The sequence below is a fragment of the Eublepharis macularius genome, chromosome 3 (assembly GCF_028583425.1).
Source record: "Eublepharis macularius isolate TG4126 chromosome 3, MPM_Emac_v1.0, whole genome shotgun sequence".
Classification (NCBI taxonomy): domain Eukaryota; kingdom Metazoa; phylum Chordata; class Lepidosauria; order Squamata; family Eublepharidae; genus Eublepharis; species Eublepharis macularius.
In genome coordinates, this window is record NC_072792.1 from 23325638 (window position 1) to 23344539 (window position 18902).

Below are 18902 nucleotides of genomic sequence, written 5' to 3' on the forward strand. Positions count from 1 at the left end.
GGGAAAATTCCTAGAGCACCACCTGGAAGTGACACTGCATCTCCCCCAAACTCCACCCTCTCCAGCATCCACCCTCAAAAATCTCCCTACACTTGCTGGGGCAGTGCTGGCCACCCTATCACCGGGGTATTGTTGCTATTTTGTTTGTTATAGCATAACTATTATAGTCTCTCCTAGGTTAATTATTTGTGAAAAGATGAGTGACGAGTAAACTTTTATTTATAACTTTTTGGTTTGTACTACTATTGTAAAGCGTGAACTGATTCCAGTTTAGCAAAAAGAGATGAACAGCACAGCTTTCTCCATCTATTACATTTTTGTGCAATTGGCATTTCATAAAAAGACTTACAGGAACACTAGATAAGATGCAGTCGGTGAATGCTTCAGCTGCTTTTATGGAACGTTCCTTGGTTTTCAGCACATTCCTTTCTTAATGCCTTAACAGTATTCTTCAGATTACACTTGACAATTGAATAATACACACATCTCTAATGCCTTTTATGAGCAAAACAAAGCATGTAAAGCATTTTTTTAAAACTAAAAAGTTGTCATTGGTAACAGCTGAGATCTTAAAAACAATAAAGATGCACAGACTTTTTCTAATAGTATGTGGTTTGGTTTAGTTAAGTTCAGTTGATAGAACTGGCTGTATGTTAGTTATAATAGTATATCGTTTTGTGACAAGCACTTGTATGTTTTTAGTAGAGCAAGGTTGGGGGAATGGCATAGGGTTGCCAACCTCCAGGTGGTGGCCAAAATTACCACTGAATTCCAGGCTGTAGAGGTTGGTTCTCTTGGAGAAAATGGCTGCTTGGGAGGTGGAGTCTATGGTATTATACCCTGCTGATGTCCCTCCTATCCCCAAATTTTGCCCTCCTCAGCCTCCACCCCCCCCCCTTATCTCCAGGAATTTCCCAACTCAAAACTGGTAACTCTAGGAATGAGGAAGTCAGAAATGTGTAATCGTTAAGCCAACATGAATATTCTTGCAAGGCTGTGTGTGGATTGTAATACCTTTGATGGGTTACTGCATGCACACAGATCCAGTAAGAGGAGATCTATCCTAGTGCCAGTAGGCGAAGGCTCCTGGGGTCGAATAAAACTGGAGCAGATCCTACATCCAACAGCTCAGGTGTCTGTTCTGTGCTCTAGTCGCCTACTCTGCCTGCCTGAATTTTTCATCTTTGACAAGGCTTATCTTCTGTTAGGGTAGGAAGAAGCAGGTCCGGCATTCAGTCTGGTCCATTCCCCTCTTTGACTGTCTGTTAACATCGCGCTCTTAATACCTTCTGGGGCAAGGGCAAAAGGGGATTTGCATTTCCTCTTAACTGGAAATTTTACTCCTGACCTGAGATCTCTGACCTGGTGGTATTTTTATTTTTCCTCCCGGTGTAACGGTCACAGGTGTTAATATGCCTTCCATCATAGATAGAAAAAACCCGATTCCTGGCTCCAGCCCAGGTGTCTTTACTTATCTTGGCCCTGCAAATGTTATTGTTTGTATAGCTTTAGATGGGAGAGAGCTAGGAGGAATAATGTGACAGCTGAGAGTGTATTTATTTTAAATGCACATAATTTATTTTTAAGCCTTCCCTGCCCTTCTTGTAGCTCGGGGGGAGGGGCTTACGATGTCAATAAAATCAAGATTGTGCATCAAATCCAATCCAACCATAAACAATTTTTTGAAAAAAGAAGCCAAGGAGAACCACCTGGAAGTACACCCATCGCTATTAAAATCTCAGCCAAACTCTCTCTTCAAGAATATAAGTCTTGCAACGCCCCTGTCTAAAACCCTTCCTTTATGAAACCCAGGAGAAAGTGCCCTCTTTTTTGAACATTTTCCTGATGTGGTCACTGGCATATCCTGGAGTTGCTGTTGCTGTCCCTTTTTTGCTACTCTTGCCTGGTTTGCTCAATTGGTGAAAAAAGAGTAAAATCCCTGGTGAAAGTATGATGTGTAGACAAGACTGAGGTAAAGCCTTCTGTCTCGTGTGACTCTAATCTTTCTTCATCCCAGGGTACTTGGTGAGTCCTTGACATCCTAAAGGAAATTGAGACCATTACAAGCCTCTAGTATGCTTAATGCTTAAATAGTATTCTCCAGGGAGCATTAATACATGTTTCTCTCTTTATTGTCGTTTCTACCTCACTACTTCAAATGCTGCAGGAGGCTCAGAACCTGCAATACCTGATGTGAGTATTTGTTCACTGAAGTGGGGTTGATGATCAAAACTTACAAGCAAATTTATTTATTTAAAACATTATTAAAACATTTATGTGCTGTGAAGCAATTCAGAAATTCTGGAGAGAAGTGGCCCACATTATATTAGAAATGACAGACCTTTCAGTACCATTAAGCACCAGAAGCAATTTTGCTAAATTTGGGGTATGATTTAAATATGCCAACACCTCAGAAAAATTTGATAGCCATACTTTTGACAGCGGCTAAAACGACTATTGCAGCCTGCTGGAGAGACAAAAAAGTCCCACAAATCACAACTTGGTCGTTGAATATCTGGAATTATTTAATAATGGAAAAGATTGCAGACCAAATAAAAATGACAGAAAACACTATGACTCCACCTTTCTCAAAACTTGGCAGCCCGTACTGGAATATATAGAGAAACAACATTCATCTACAGATAGTCAGCTACATACCTCGTTCTATGAGTGGTTTGGATACTAAGAGAGTGTAATTCTCTCTTTTTTTGTTGATCTAATGTCTAGTCACCTACACAATTCTCCATATGATTATTTGGCATAACTTCTAGTTGTTGTTTAGTCTGAAAGCTTGCTGTTAATGTACAAATTGTTATTGTTTACTTGTTGTAGTTACATATGGCAACTGATTAAGTAAAAATTTAAAAAAACAAAAAAACACATTAAAACAATATTTAAAATGTATGTATAAATATTTAACAATGCAATAAGAGCATATAGACCTACAGAAACAGTAAGAGTTTACTGGGGGTTATGCCAAATGAAACAAAAAAGTCTTCACCTACTGGTGGAAAACAGTGACAGAGGGAGAAAGGTGAATGTCCCTGGGGATGGAGTTCCAGAGTTTCAGCACCATGATTGATTGAGGACTTTTCCCGAGTTGTCGATAGGCAACCAAAGCAGGGCCTCTAAAGACGATCAGAGTGAATGGGTAGGTTCATATGGGAGAAAACGATCCTTAAAATATTCTGGTCCCAAGCCATATAGGGCTTTAAAGGTCAATACTAGCACCTTGAAATTACTGAAACTCATCCTGTGGAAGGTCAACTTATTATCTATTTCACCTAGGACCTTTTTTCCTAAAGACACAACAGGTTCAGTGACTAACAGGATGCCCAGTCCTTTGTTTTGGCTCCAGTGTGCTTAATTTCTCTGCCTGCTATTTTCCCCCTTCAACTCTTGTCCCAGAGCCTTTCCTTTCAAAGCCAAAACACACAAAACGCCTGATGTGTGGAGGACACGCTTCGGTTTCCTGCAAGGTTCCATGGGAAATATAGATCAGAACCACAAGTGACAAAAGGCACAGGTTGGACACATGCCAGCTTCCCTCAAGTTTTGATGGGAAATGTAGGCAGCTTGGCGGAATGTTGGACAAGTGACAGTTGAAAAGTCCACTGGACAGCAGTCAGAGAGCGAAGCTGCGAGACCAGGATGCCTACATTTCCCATCAAAACTTGAGGGAAGCTGACAAGTGTCCAATCTGTGCCTTTTGTCACCTGTGGTTCTGCTCATAGTGGGAAAGAACCTCTGCCACGGAGAAGAGGGAAAAAATCCCTCTTCTCCCAGGTAGAGGTTCTTTTTCTAGATGTCTTGTCTAATCCGCTTGGCTCCCTCTTGCCACCACCAGCTCCCCTTGCTCCCCTGAAAGCACTCAAAAGCAGCCAGAAGGAGCTGAGCATGCGGGTGGCGGCGAGAGGGAGCCGATTGCACCGACAGTGGTCAGAGGGAGCTGGCAGCAGTAATAGGATCCTTGTCCCTCTCACCGTCACCCACACTCTTGACTCCCTCTGGCTGCTGAGTGCCTTTAGGGGAGCAAGAGGAGCACACTGATGGGAGCAAGAGGGACAAGGAGCCAGCTCCCTCTGGCCACCACCGGCGCAATCGACTCCCTCTCGCTGCCACCTGCACACTTGGTTCCCTCTGGCTGCACAGGGCTTTTAGGAGAGCAAGGGGAACTGGCAGTGGCGAGAGGGAGCCAAGCAGACTAGATGAGACGCCTAGAGAAAGAACCTCTGCCCAGGAGACGAGGGATTCTCTCCCTCTTCTCCCTGGCAGAGGTTCTTTCTCACTACACTTCCCGTGGAACCTTGCAGGAAAGTAGTAAAGAGTCCAGTAGCACCTTCGTCAGATGCATCTGATGAAGAGACCTGTGGTTCTCGAAAGCTTATGCTACAGTAAAGTTGGTTAGTCTTAAAGGTGTTACTGGACTCTTTGCTATTTTGCGACTGCAGACTAACACGGCTAACTTGCAGGAAACTGACTCTTGTCCTCCGCGCATCAGGTGTCCCGTCTGTTTTGGCTCTCAGCCTCCTTCTCTGTCCAGGTTTTCTGGTCAGCTGGAACATAGCAACCAAGACAGATTGATTGGAAAGCAAAAGCAGGGGGCAGGAAGAGGGTTAAGAGAACCCCCCTTTTCTACCTTTGGTTCTTTTTTCCCAGAAAATAAGCCCTCAGTGTACATCTCAGGTACATTTAGGTTAGATATTCTCATTTTCCTGTTGAATGTCCACTTCTTGCTTGGGACTGTAAATAAACCTGTGAGTTCTTGAGCTCTATGAGTCTTACCTGTTTCTGCTGTTACAGCTCCCAGTTCCACCCATAAGTGCTTCTAGCCGCTGGGCTTGGGATCAAGAAAAAGAGAGGAAGAGACAGGAAAAATGGCAGGCAGAACAGGAACGTCTGCTTCAGGTGAGCCTCATTGCGGATCCAACGCTGAAGAGTGAGGAGGCGAGAGGGCAGGCCGCTCAAGGACGCAGAGACGACTTTTTGGATTTAAGAAAGCCTGCAACTTTTTTGGAGCAGATCCAAGCATTGGCCAACCTGCCTGCCGGCCAATGACTCCCTCTCCCTTTCAGCCTGCCTGCTGAAGGGGGAAACCAAAGGATAACAGGCTTTGGGGCTCACGTGGGCTCACACCTCTGCATGGAGCCCCCTGCTACCTGGGAGTGTGCATGACCCGGCAGCCCCAGACTGGGCATGTCCCTGCAGTATCTGACTCTAAGACCCCTTAAGAAGATCCCCAAGTATGAGGGAACTGGGCTCACTGTCCTGCTTCCCCCCAAAAGGATCCTCTTCTGCTCCTTCCCTCAGCTTCTTCTTGAAGCTGGTTCAGGAGCAGAGTGCTGGGTGCCTGGCCGGCTCTGCTATTTAACCTCGGCAGGTGGGCCACAGGGAAGACTTGGCCTTCAAGTTTCACCAAATGAGGCCCTGCCCTACAGGTCAGCCTGATTGGCTGGCTAGTGATTTGAACCTGGCGCTGAGCATGCAGCCATGCAGAGGCATCCGGGAGCTGCTGTGCCCCCAAGAAAATGGTGGGCGCCATGTGCTTCACCCCTTCCAGCCTGCAGACCACAAAGAAGGCCCCGTATAAGTGCGGGGCTGGGCACCGTCTAGCGATGGCTCCAGGTTGGCCTGTTGAACTGCCCAGGGATTTTAGGTCTCTACAGAGAACTGGCTCTCTCTCCTGCTGTCTGTTCTATGAGTAGAAAACACTTTTAACTGTTTAAAGGTCTAATGAAAGATTGGTTGCCAGTTTTAACACAGTATCAGGAAGTAGCTTAAAGCACACTGAATAGTTTAGTCTTAACTGTGTTTATTCAGAAGCCCCATTTTGTTCAATGGTGCTTATTAAAAATTTAACCGCGTCTAGGATTGCAGCCTCCTCCATATTTTGAACTTCCAGAATAACATGTATTATCTTCATAGGACTTGTGTGATGTCCTTGAGTGTCGTGAGTTCTTTTGGACGAAAAATAAATAATTGCCAGAAGTATTAGAGCTTATGCTGAGAAATCTGCATCGGGGTTGGGTTGCTAATCTCCAGGTGGGGCTTGGATTTCTCTTGGTGTTACAACTGATCTCTAGACTACAGTGATCCATTTCCCTGGAGAAAATGGCAACTTCGGAGGGTGAACTCGGGGCCAAGCTGCAAGTGGCGAAGGACACTTGAACGGCAAGTGAACAGACTCACGTGTATTCCTCCCTGTTCACTTGCGCTCCACTTGTGTTCACTTGCTGTTCAAGTCTCATTCGTCACTTGTAGCTTGGCTCTCGGTGACATCACATCCCTGCTGAGCTCCTTGCCTTCTCTAGACTCTGCCCCAAATCTCCAGAAATTCCCCATGCTGAAGTTAGCAACCCTAGATGGAAGTGAAAAAGTTATTTATTTATTTTATTCAGCTTATACCCCGCCCTTCCCGCAAGCGGGCTCAGGGCAGCTTCCAACAAATATATTATTAAAATACAGTAAAACATTATTACAAATAGCATAAAAACCAATATTAATTCACAATTGTACCAGCTGCATAAAAATCCAGGTGCCACCAAACAAATCTGCCCACTACAAAGTCACCATAAAAAGTCGGGGCTTTTTTCCAGCTGGAATGTGGTGGAACGGAGTTCTGGCACCTCTTGAAAATGGTCACATGGTCGGTGGCCCCGCCCCTTAGATTGCCCTCTGTCTGGAGATCAGGGGGCGGGGCTACCAGCCATGCAACCATTTTCTCCGAGGACGATTTAAACTTTTAAAAATCCCCCTTGTTCCAGCTGACCCAAAGTGACGTCATTGTGCGGTCCTGAGTTCCACCACCTCTTTTCCAAGAAAAAAAGCCCTGTAAAAAGTAATAATCTTGGGGGGAGGAATGAGGCAGAAAATTACGCTAGATGTTAAGGGCATAAAAAGTCCAAGTTGTGTTAATTTTTTTATTTCTTTTTTCATTTTTACATGTTTGAAATGTAATCCTCCATTCTGAGCTGTACCACAAACAATGTACAAAACAGAAACTAGTCATAAACTAATTAGTAAGGAAGATAGCCTAACAATAAAATAATACAAGTATAAATAACCAGCAGCTGCAGAGTCTGTAAATACTCCACCAGCCTGAAATAAAATGTTTTCGGTTTGCCAAAAGCACTTCTAAGAAATGCTGGGCTATTATATATCTGTGAAAGATGATCCTTGTTAGCCGGGCAGACTTCAGTTGGAAGTGAGTTTGTTAAGGTTTGTGACCTCTCAGATCTTACCTCTGTGTCAGAATCAAAAAGAGTCCAGTAGCACCTTTAAGACTAACCAACTTTATTGTAGCATAAGCTTTTGAGAATCACAGTTCTCTTCGTCAGATGCATCTGATGAAGAGAGCTGTGGCTCTCGAAAGCTTATGCTACAATGAAGTTGGTTAGTCTTAAAGGTGCTACTGGACTCTTTACTATTTTGCAACTGCAGACTAACACGGCTAACTCCTCTGCCTCTGTGTCAGAGATGCCATTGGTTGGATCCCATTTGTGGCTGATCAGGGATCACAGAGAGGTGCATGTAGATGGAAGCTCTTTCTGAGGGTCAAGCTACAAGTGACAAAGGACACTTGAATGGCAAGTGAACAGACTCACGTGTATTCCTCCCTGCTCACTTGTGCCCCACTTGCACTCCACTCGATCACGTAGCGCAAGTGAACGGGGAGGAATACACGTGAGTCTGTTCACTTGCCGTTCAAGTGTCCTTCATCACTTGTAGCTTGGCCCTGAGTTACACGTGTCCCAGAACCATCCCACTTGGTCAGAGGCCGTTGCTTTTTTCTCTTTTTCTGCATTATCATTTTGCACTTTCTTTTCAAACCTATCGAGTAACACAGGAGGAACTGGCAAGAATGCCGATTATAACTCATTGGTGCAATGAATGAGAAGAGGCAGTGGCCAAATACTTCTTCAAGATACGTTTGGAGGGGTGTCAGCGGCTTACTTTTTGATCCCTGACCAGTTACAAGAGAGAAATTTCCTCCGTAAAACAAACAAGCCACAATCCAAAAGCTTTTATTGTAAGACGGAGAATCAGAGTCCCAAAATTGTGTTCTCAATTTTTTCAATGGGTGGCTTTAATATCCCACAGAATAGAACTAACAAAATATTGTACCAGTGATTTTACCAGGAGTTACCAGTGTTCAATTCCTGAGCATTCAGGCTCTCACCCTGGTAGTATATAAAGAGCCAGGGCCTATGAAAACACACCAGTTTGGTGTAGTGGTTAAGAAGGTGGGATTCTAATCTGGAGAGCCGGGTTTGATTCCCCCCTCCTCGCTTAAAGCCAGCTGGGTGACCTTTGTCAGTCACAGCTCTCCAGAGCTCTCTCAGCCCCACCCACCTCACAGGGTGTTTTGTTGTGGGGATAATAGTGACATACTTTGTAAACTGCTCTGAGTGGGCATTAAGTTGTCCTGAAGGGCGGTATATAAATCGAACGTTGTTGTTGTTGTTGTATTTGTTGCTGCTGACAGCCAGCCTCCACAGTCCTGGAATTAGATTCTGGGCTTTGAAGTTATTGAACCTAATACCATTTAGAAATAAACCTTGGTTATGGTCCCTTTGGGGTTCCTGCACCCCACACATGTACATAATTCCAAGTAAAGAGTGGTGTTGTGACCCACTCTTCATTGCCATGGAAGCTTGCTCCAAGAAATACCCTTCCCCCTCAGCTCCGTAGAGGAGGGACAGAATAAAAATATATTAAATAAATAGTAAAGAGTCCAGTAGCACATTTAAGACTAACCCACTTCATTGTAGCATGAGCTTTAGAGAACCATCCGACAAAGAGAGCTGTGGTTCTTGAAAGCTTATGCTACAATAAAGTTGGTTAGTCTTAAAGGTACCACTGGACTCTACTGTTTTGCAACTACAGACTAACACAGCTAACTCTGCTGGATACTTATTTAGTATCCAGAGGAGTTAGCTGTGTTAGTCTGTAGTTAGTCTGTAGAACCTCTTGTTGAGGTATGAGGGGTACTATCTCCCATGGATCCCCAATCATGCATTTATTTTGATCAGTGTAAAAGAAGCTACATTTCTATGTAGCATATATTGCAAAAAGAAAAAGAAAAACTCAACTAATTGTGGCGTACTGTTCTTTTTAAAAAATCTAGGAGAAATACCAACGTGAGCAGGAGAAGCTGAAGGAAGAATGGCTGAAAGCACAGCAAGAGGTTGAGAAGGAGAGCTCTCAATACTTAACTGAGGTGTGTCTTAAACACTTTGTGCTTTGACCTTTCTTGGCTCTTTCATGAAACAAAAACATAATTTTGCTTTCCCATTGAGAGCTGAATGCATAGTTTTAAAACAGGAAATGCTGGCAGCTGTGTTGGCCTGGGAAAAAGTCCAAATAGGAACCACATTGACAAAAATACCTTTCTATTAGGTCCAAGTAAACACCATAGAACTGTGAGCATCTTTTGAGGTTCATAGAACTGTTCTTCAGACTAGATTTTTTTTTTAAGGCAGTCTCTGGAAATAGTGGGATATACTTAAAATGTGACTGTTCAAACAAATGGAATGTAAAAAGTTGTCCTGTCCGCCAGTACCAATGTTTTCACTCTTTGTAAAGTATGCTCTGAGGGCCAAACTAGCAGTGATATTTTACCAGGAATTCAGGCTGTTTCCACACTTCTCACCTTCAGTCAGAATGCTGCGGAACGTTACAAACAAAAAGCGGAAGATAGCGTTTTCTCGTGCGATTTTTGCACGATGTCGCACAAAACTCGCGCGAGAAAATGCTATCTTCCGCGTTTTTTCCACAACATTCCGCAGCGTTCAAATTGAAGGTGAGTAGTGTGGAAACGGCCCAGGTCTGGATATTCCTGACCCAACTGTCAAACCATACAGTCAGACTTCAGATGCCAGGAACTAAATTCCCAGGTGTTGCAGGGGTCTGATTTGGATTGAGAGTGTAGTGTGGTGGGCAGGGGCCGAGGGCTTCCCCCTTCCCACACAATTTTCCTGATGCAGAATGGCCTCAGAAGGGCATGGTTTGCTGTACTGGTAGTCCCCCAGGAACAAATAGTGCCCTTGAGGCCATTTCAGGTCAGGAAAACAGTGCAGTGAGGAGCGTAAAGCCGAATCCCCTTCAGTGGCCAGTGTCAGCAAACTAACCTCCAGTCTTGCATCAGATCCTGAATATATTTAATTTGCAAGTTTTAGAGCAAATCACCAGGCATTGTTGCTGCTTGACTCAGAGAGTCTCTACACAAGGCGCCTCGGCGCATGTTTGTCAAGTATAAGGAGATACAATCTAGCCAGGAAGCGTAGTTTTAAAAGGCAGAGACAGTGGAGGTCGCTCCCGAGAGGGTTTGTCAATTTTATCTTCGCGTCCTCGAAGGCTGTATCAATTTTACCTCTCTAGTCTAAAACTGTAAGGAATGGCAAGCAGAGGGCAGTGAGGAATGGAAATGGGCTGGAACTGCCTTCCAGAGCCAGGCTTGGACCTGGAGAGGTTATAATGGGCTGAAGTTTCCTTCTGGCATTTCACAGCCCCTTCCCACTGCTCCAGTATATAGCAAAGCCTTTGTACTGCCGCTGGCTCTGTCTTTTTAAACTACCCTTCCCAGCTAACATTGCATCTCCCAACACATGTTCTTCACGTGTCAGATGTCTCGTGTAGAGACATCTCAGAGAGACTCTGAGGGCTCATTGGTTAGAGTCCTTGTCTTGGAGGTAGCAGGTTCCAGGTTCATTTCCTTGGAATCTGATTTGACGAAGTGAGCTGTGACTCGCAAAAGCTCATATTTTGTTCGTCTTATAAGAACTACTGGGCTCTTGCTCTGTTCTACTGCTACAGACAGACTAACAGGGAAACCCATCTTGGAATCTCCTGTTAAAGATCTTATGTAGTAGGGTAGATGGTTGTTTTTGTTACACTGCAGAGAGACAATAGAGCTGGGGAGACCAAGTTTATTCGTATCAATTTGTATCAATATACAGTGTATCAGTGATTGGTCGGTTGACTAGCTGATATCTCTAGGTATTTTGATGTATGTTCAAAATGAAATAAATCCAGCTATGGTGTAACTTGTAGGACATTTACGTTGCTACCAGATTTTGATAAGTGAGGGCCATACCTGGAGATGTCTACACAGCACGCGAGACAAACTTGAATGATGAACAGAGGTGTGGGGAAAAAGGACCTTTGCACAGCAGTTGCTAACAGATCAAGTTGTAGGAGAAGAAACTGACATTAATTTAAAGCCAGTCAATGAAATGAAACTTTTTGCATTTTTGGTTGCAGTCTCAAAAATGTAGTATACCAAAGGGCTAGTTTACACATTGATAGATTTCTTTAAACTTGATAAATAATAGTTGAGTGTATGAATGTGCATGTTCCGTGTAGTAGCAGGATCTCCCTGAAATTTCATTCACATGTGTAAGTCATTATTTGATGTTACATTCATTTAATGATGAGCATGGCGCTCAGTTTGATTTATGAAGCTGACGTGTGGGGCTGGGAAACCACCTTTTCTTTGTTCCACTTGTACTCCTCAGTCCATTGGTTCAAGCCCCTTCCTGTCAGCTGGGTTCATCCTTCTAGTGGGGAAATATGAATTTTTCTGGAACGAAATCCAGTACTTTGGCTAACTCATGCCACAGCACATTCACAAAACTGAATACATTATATGCTGTTCATTTCTATAAATCTTGCAATCTTCTCCCTAGGAGCAAACTGTATGGAAGTCAGATGCTGTGTCCGTAACTGCTCAGGAGCCACCTGCTTCTCAGTGGGAAACAAATGAAAACGGTAAAGTTGACTGTTATGACACCAGCAGACGATGGGAAGAGGAAAGGGAACAGCAGGATAAGGAAGAAGAAAGGAAACGCCTCCAGGAAGAGCGGAGACGCCAGGAAGAGCAGAGACGCCAGGAAGAGCAGAGACTCCAGGAAGAAGCTGCTTTGCAGGTGGAACAAGAGAGGAAACTCCAGGAACTGCAGCTTGAGGAGGGACAAAATGGAAGGGACACCTACTATGCTGAGGAACCAAAGCCCCCGGAAGAAGTAGAACAGAAACCGCAGGTGGTGGAACAACTCAGGGATATTCCAGTCCAGAGGCCCCAGTATCAAAGGTCTGCATTACAGATTTATTTTCTGCTATGGATTTGGAAACTGGGGTGCTAGATAAATGTGCCAGCAGATTGTGGAAGCTTGCAACTATCCCTTTTTGTGTTGGGATAACAATTTTCATATTCCCCCCTCCCTTTTTTTTTGCTTGGCATATGAGGTTAGTTTTGACAGGAAGCCTTTTACGTTGCAAAAGTGTAATCTTCCGTTGCGCTTCTGTTCAAAGAATAAATGTTTTTGCTCTGAGGAAGCCATTTATGTAGCTTAAGTATATGAGTCTCAAAGAAAGAACCTTTTTCATGCATGAAATCTGTTTATCAACTTGGAATTCTGCTTTCTGTCTGGAAGTCAATTGGAGCAGAACTGAAATCATAATGGAGTGGCGGAGTAACACCAGAGGAGAACTGAGGGAATCCACTGTGTGATTTTTAGTCTGCAAGGCAGTACATGCCTGTTGTGTAAGATAATGCATAATCAAAGTGCCTTAAAGGAATGATCCTACCCTAAATCTTGCACTATTAATATGGGTTCATTTAGATGTCATCATGCATATAGTAGTCCCAAGCTCATGCACTGGTCGCCTAGCAGGGCTTTTGGCTCTGGTGAATAGGTGTTTTATTCATGCTAGGGACTGCGCCTGCCATGGAAAAATGTCTCCAATGTTACTGTTACGTCACGTGTTAGTGGCTGGAATGAAGAGCTTTCCCATAATCTTCACCTTGTGTGAGTGGTGACTTAAAATGTTCCTGAGAAGTTGTTCCTGGCAAGAGACTATTTTTGCAACAGCCTTTCCTTTAAAAAAGCAAAATTTAAACCTCTTTTAAAAACAAAGTTTTTAAAAAGTGTGGGGATGAATGAGAGTAATCCCTTTGCTGCCTATATTTACACTTCACTGCATGTTGCTAGAATATTAATTGTCCACGTCAGCCAAAGTGCACATTTTGTAATGTGCATCTCAGTTTGCACCATCAGGAATCCACAGAACATACTAATACTCAAGTCTAAACCCACATGCACCTGGGCTGTTGCTGTAGAGAATTGTATTCACACACCATTTACCTATAAACTGCAAATGCAAAAAAAACCCCTTTGCATTGAGCATTGCTGTCAGTTGTTATGCTGCTGTTGTGGATTATACAACAAAGAACAGGTTTGACTTCCTACTCTGTCAATCCCTTCTCCTACAGCTTCCTGTTCCTGGGATGCAAATCTGGGTCTGCCAGAATTTCTTGTTCAAAATGTAGAGAACTATTGTTCGTATTGCTGCCTCTTCCTGTGCTACCAGCCAAATGGCTCTTGTCTATCCATTCAAATGTGTACTTTCATTTACTTTAGACATTATGATACATCAAGAAACTCTGAGCATCCAGGCTGCTTCAGTGCTGACAAGTAAGTGTGCTGCCAGATATTAAAGAGAGAAAAAAATATCAGTGATTATGCTATTTTGGGATATGAAAGTACAGACAAATTCAAGATCTCTCCCTGTTTGGAATGGTCACATCTTCAGTTTTTCTTGCTCATTTGTATAATTACATCTCTGCATGGTGAATAATGATGCAATTGCAGAGCATATAGCATTCGCTGCTGGTTAAACTTTCTGTGGTTAAACCCAGGGGTCATTTCGTAGAAAAAGAGCTGCAGGAACTCATTAGCATTACTCATTCGCACAACTCATTTGTATATGCCACACCCCCTGACCTCACCTATCCTGGCTGTTTTGGACCCAATCCTGGCCATTCAGAGCCAAAATTGGGCCCAAAATTGCAAAAAGGGGCTGAAAATGGCTGAAAAGGGGCCCAAAATGGTCAGGATTGGGCTGCTGCTGAGTGGGAGAGTGATCCACCACCTGTGAGAGGCCTGATCCTGGCCATTTTGGGACCAATCCTGGCTGTTTTGGGTCTGATCCCAATCCTGGCTGTTTTGGGTTTGAGCCCAAATTGGGCTTTTGGCCCCAATCCAGGCTGAAATGGGCCCAAAATGGCCAAAAATCAGGTGGGTGGGGTCACCTGACATGTGACCTTTTGGGAGAACTACCGGAGCTGCATTCCTGCACGTTCCCCCTCAAAATGAGCCCTGGTTAAACCAATTTTAAACCACAGTTTAAACCAAACCTGTGGCAGCTAACATTACATGGAAGTGACTCAGAATTCTTTCTTCTTTTTTTATTGGAGCACACTGACAGAGTTGCTCCTGATTTTTCCGCCTTTGTTGATTATGTCCCTGTTTCACCATGTTTGGGAGGGGGGAGATTTAATGGCCAGCTATAAAACATCGATGGGGAAAGTGTCATTTCAGCCCTGTTGCCCAAAATATATTTCCACTGTAGAACAGCCATCTTCTGTGTTCAGTCCCACACTTGCAACATTCACAACATTCACAAATGATAAGTGTTCCGGTGTCTCTTGCAAAACTGTTTGGAGTCGTTCAAAGCAGAAAAGAGCTGATTTCGGTTGAACACTTTGGAAATCCTTTGAAGAGAACTTCAGGTATTCAAAGTCTTAGATGTGAAAAATCGGCACCAAAGTTATTATATATTGTCGAAGGCTTTCATGGCCGGAGAACGATGGTTGTTGTGGGTTTTCCGGGCTGTATGGCTGTGGTCTTGGCATTGTAGTTCCTGACGTTTCGCCAGAAGCTGTGGCTGGCATCTTCAGAGGTGTAGCCACCGAAAGACAGAGATCTCTCAGTGTCAAACTGTAGAGAAGATGTGTAGAAGATGTGACATCTTCTCCACAGTTTGACACTGAGAGATCTTTCAGTGCTACACGTCTGAAGATGCCAGTCACAGCTGCTGGCGAAATGTCAGGAACTACAATGCCAAGACCACAGCGACACAGCCTGGAAAATCCACAACAACCATTGCTGTTATTATATGTTCCATCCAACCAAATGCCAATGAGATGGGAGTGGCTTGATAACACAACAAATAATTTCAGCTCTTATTTTTACCTTCAGCCATTCTTGTGGCTGCTGTTACATTATACTCTTGTGGTAGGCTGTCCTCCCAGATGGTTGTGCAACACACACACACACACGATGAAAAAAGTGGGTATATAAAGGAGCATATATCCTAGGCAACAGAATGCTTTGCTTGAGCTTCTCTATACAAATAGCACATTTAGCCCTGAAATGTTGCAGGTTGCTCAAGTGTATCTTAGGAGACACATGACAGATTGCACATTGGCCCCTTGATTACTCTTGAGTAGCCCAAATATTGACACCACCTCAGTGACCACATGAAGCTGCCTTATACTGGGTCAGACCATTGATCTGTCAAGGTCAGTATTATCTTCCCCAGCCATCCCCACTCTGGGTAAACTAAGCCTTGGTCATTGTAACATTTATAAAATGGGGCATTTCTTATTTCCTGTCCATTGTGTTCTTGCCAAGTTTTGCATTGTTAACATTACTTCCAAAGAGATGATCCCTCAGTAACAGACTTTAGCATCGGCACTCAGGTCTGCCATTCCGAGGTTGGGGGAGGTGGCTGGTATAAAATCCAAATGTCCTTTTTACCTGCAAGAAGTGCCTCACTGACGTGGCAGCTGCCTTTCTCTTTCGGCTGAAATCACAAAGCTTGCCGTTTCACTCCCCAAAAGTGACAATTCTAAACTGATATTTGACCAAGATTTAAAATTCTGGCAGTGGTGGGGGTGAGAAGAGAACAAATTCCAGTTCACCAAAACACCTGCCTTCAGACATCACGGCAAGCTAGAGCTTGATCAAACTGGAGAGTTTCCACTGGAGCTATGCGTTATGTCCTGTGGGGGGCAGGGAGAGCTGGGGGGTACATGAGCATGGCAGCCAACATTGTTTTTTGCTCAGTCACAGTTTATTTATACCTTGCCATGAAGTCTGACTGTGGCATGAACGTTTAGGAGGATGCAGTTTATAAACTGCCGAGACTTCCTTCTGGGACCATTGGTCATTTTAACTTTTTATTCTTACTCCTCTTTTCGAACAGCCAATATTTCTCATTGTCTGTGTGAACAATGTGATTGTATTACTTCTCCAATTCTTCTCTTGGTAGGAATGCTGCAGTTTTCTGCAGTTGCATCTGGCTTTGTTTGCATGCTACTTTACTCCAATAGAGTCCAGGAGTCATAACGAAATTTCACCAAATGTGTCAAAGATCTTTACTTTGACTTCTTGTTTCTGTTGCAACCTGTTAACAGTGATGTCATTTTTTCTGCCCTTTGTCCTCTGTAACATACCCTTCATTATTTCTAGAAATAAATCCAGATCGACTCCTGATCTAGATGATCATCATGTGAACAGGAATGGTAAGTGCCTTGGTGGGCTCAATTTTAAAGAGAGACAGGCGGGACAAATGGAACAGTGTTGGTTCTTTTTCAGGAAGAATCCATACTACTGGATTATTTTGTGATGAGGGTCCCAGGGTCTGCAGACAGATGACAGCTCTGTATTCCAAGCTGCATTGTCATTCTTGAACATTAGATTTGTTCTTTTGCCAGGGAGACTAGATTATATGAGTCACAGCTAACTTGACGCCAGCCTTCTTCTCCCCAGGGAGCTATATTTACGTTTTCGAAAACAGACACGCTTCACCTTTCTATCAGCACTCTGTCATGAATCATGACTAATCCTACAAGGCATAGACAATAATACAATTTATTAAGTTTGCGTTCTGTTTTTTTCACGATTCTTTCTCCTTCTTCCCTCCTTCCCCCTTTCAGCCTGGCCGTGCATCTCTGTTTGTTTTTAAGTTTATTTCCTTTTCAAACTAGGGATGAAGAACAAATATTCAGAGCAGTCCTGGAATACGAGTGACTCACAGAGAAGATCTCAGAAAGAGCATGGCTTGTCCCCTGCAGAGCAGGAAAGACAGCAGATCCTTCAGGAAATGAGAAAGAAGACATCTCTGCACACAGACAGCAGCTGGATCAGGCAGCGAAGTTCCAGCATGCATAAAGAGTCTGTCAGTCTACCTGGGAGTAAAATGAGGAGGTAATGCACGTGTCGGAAAGCAGCTTCCATTCTTTGCCAGTTTTAGTTTTAAGCAGAGTAGCACAAGAATTTCCATTCATTTGAAGTACAAAAAGAGAGAGAGAGAGAGAGAGAGAGCGTGTTCCATTTTTTTTTCCATTCAGAAACACAAATACTGTCACCATTAATCCCGTAAGCTTCTCTTGTCCCAGTTAATACACTTTTAAATTGTGGATACACCAGCAAAGTGAATTATGGATGCTTCTGACACTGGTGCCTATTTGATGTGCAAGCACACACGTGCATCCTGGCTAGGATCGAAAGAGCTATCTCAGGCACTCTCAAGGGCTTGAGCCATGGTTCTTGAGAATGCTCTGCCATCCTGGAACCAGGGGGCCTGCACTGATCTTTGAAGCTCTCTTCTGTTTTTAAAGTTGCTGCCAAAGATCTTGCAAAGCTGCTGTTTAAGAGAAACAGATCCAACGTTTTCTTGGACACATGGAGCTAACCACACAATTGTCCAGACTTTGTGTGTCTGTGTGAAAGAGAGAAAGCAGCAAACATTTCTGTATTTGAGTGATTAAGGAGAGAACTTGACCACTGAGCGATATTCGTACATCACACTGAGCACAAACACAACTCCATGGTGGGCACAAACACAGCTTGTTTCCCATGCCCACATGTTCTCTTGTTCTGCATGGATCTCCACTTTGCTGTAATGTTTGAACGTAAGCACCAGGACAAATTGAAGTTTGTTTCCTTTCCCCAATGCAGGATTTTAAACTGGGATCAAACCTTAGTTTAGAATTCCAGTTTAGGGAGAGGAGGCAAACTTCAGTTTGCTCAGAAGCCCATACTCAGATGTTGTAGCAAATTAGAGCTCGGTCCTCAGCTTCCTGGTTTTGGAAGCCTTCAGTTGTACTCTGCATGTAAGGGTAGGAGGTCTGTGAACATGACAAATAACTGTGTTCACACCCACTGGCAAAATGGGGCCTTGGAGATTTTACAGCACTCTTGCTGGTCATCTGGATAGTGTGATTATCTGCTGGTCAGCTTGGACTTTGACATTGCCCGATGCCTTTTGCTGCAAAATATGTGATAAAAAGACTTTCATAAGTATTAAACTTAGGATGGATTCACACAAGATTCTTTTCTTCTGTGTTTTTTTAAAAATCTGCTTACCTTAAAGAGAAAGGGAGAGAGAGCCTTGATGAACTGTTTTTTTTTTCCTTTTCATACAAACATGTTATGCTGCATGCCATCATGACTGTAGCAAGGAACTTCTGTGTCAGTTTTGGTTTGGGAGAAGGTTTTGGAATTGTGTGCTCCTTCTCATGGTAGAATGCAACTGCATTAGCAGATCCCATGTTTAAATAAATTAGGAGTTACTATCTACATGTTGAGGGAGAAGAGTGAGGGGAGGCGAATGTAATCCCAGAACTATTCACAGTCTCGACATGTGTAAAAGTGAAGGGGGCAGAGGCAGGGCTTTTTTCCAGTGGGAACGCGATGGAGCGGAGTTCCGGCACCTCTTAAAAATGGACGCACGCCCAGTGGCCCCGCCCCCTGACCTCTGGAGATCAGGGGGCGGGGCCACCGGCCATGTGACCATTTTCACCGAGGGCGATTTAAACTTTAAAAAACTCCCCCCTTGTTCCAGCCAACCCAAAGTGATGTCATTGTGCGGTCTTGAGTTCCACCACCTCTTTTCCTAGGAAAAAAAGCCCTGGGCAGAGGTATTGTCCAAGGAGACTGTTCCAATTCAAGACATTTGCTTAAAGGCTTATTGCTGGTGGCTGAGAGTCTCTTCAGGCTCAGAAACCTGTGTGAACTTTTGCCATCTTCTGTGGCCCAGCAGTGGGAAACTAT

General features: G+C 43.8%; 1 protein-coding gene across 8 annotated transcripts in view; it reads left to right on the plus strand.

Moving 5' to 3' along the window:
- LMO7 (LIM domain 7) overlaps positions 1 to 18902 on the plus strand; it is a 189044-nt gene that overhangs the window by 159036 nt on the left and 11106 nt on the right. For all 8 annotated transcript variants that reach the window (XM_054973080.1, XM_054973085.1, XM_054973079.1 and 5 more), the window contains 7 exons: positions 2168 to 2193; positions 4804 to 4908; positions 9128 to 9220; positions 11688 to 12091; positions 13422 to 13475; positions 16317 to 16369; positions 16835 to 17054. In XM_054973080.1, the coding sequence (XP_054829055.1) occupies positions 2168 to 2193; positions 4804 to 4908; positions 9128 to 9220; positions 11688 to 12091; positions 13422 to 13475; positions 16317 to 16369; positions 16835 to 17054 (955 nt within the window). The remainder of the gene's footprint in view (positions 1 to 2167; positions 2194 to 4803; positions 4909 to 9127; positions 9221 to 11687; positions 12092 to 13421; positions 13476 to 16316; positions 16370 to 16834; positions 17055 to 18902) is intronic.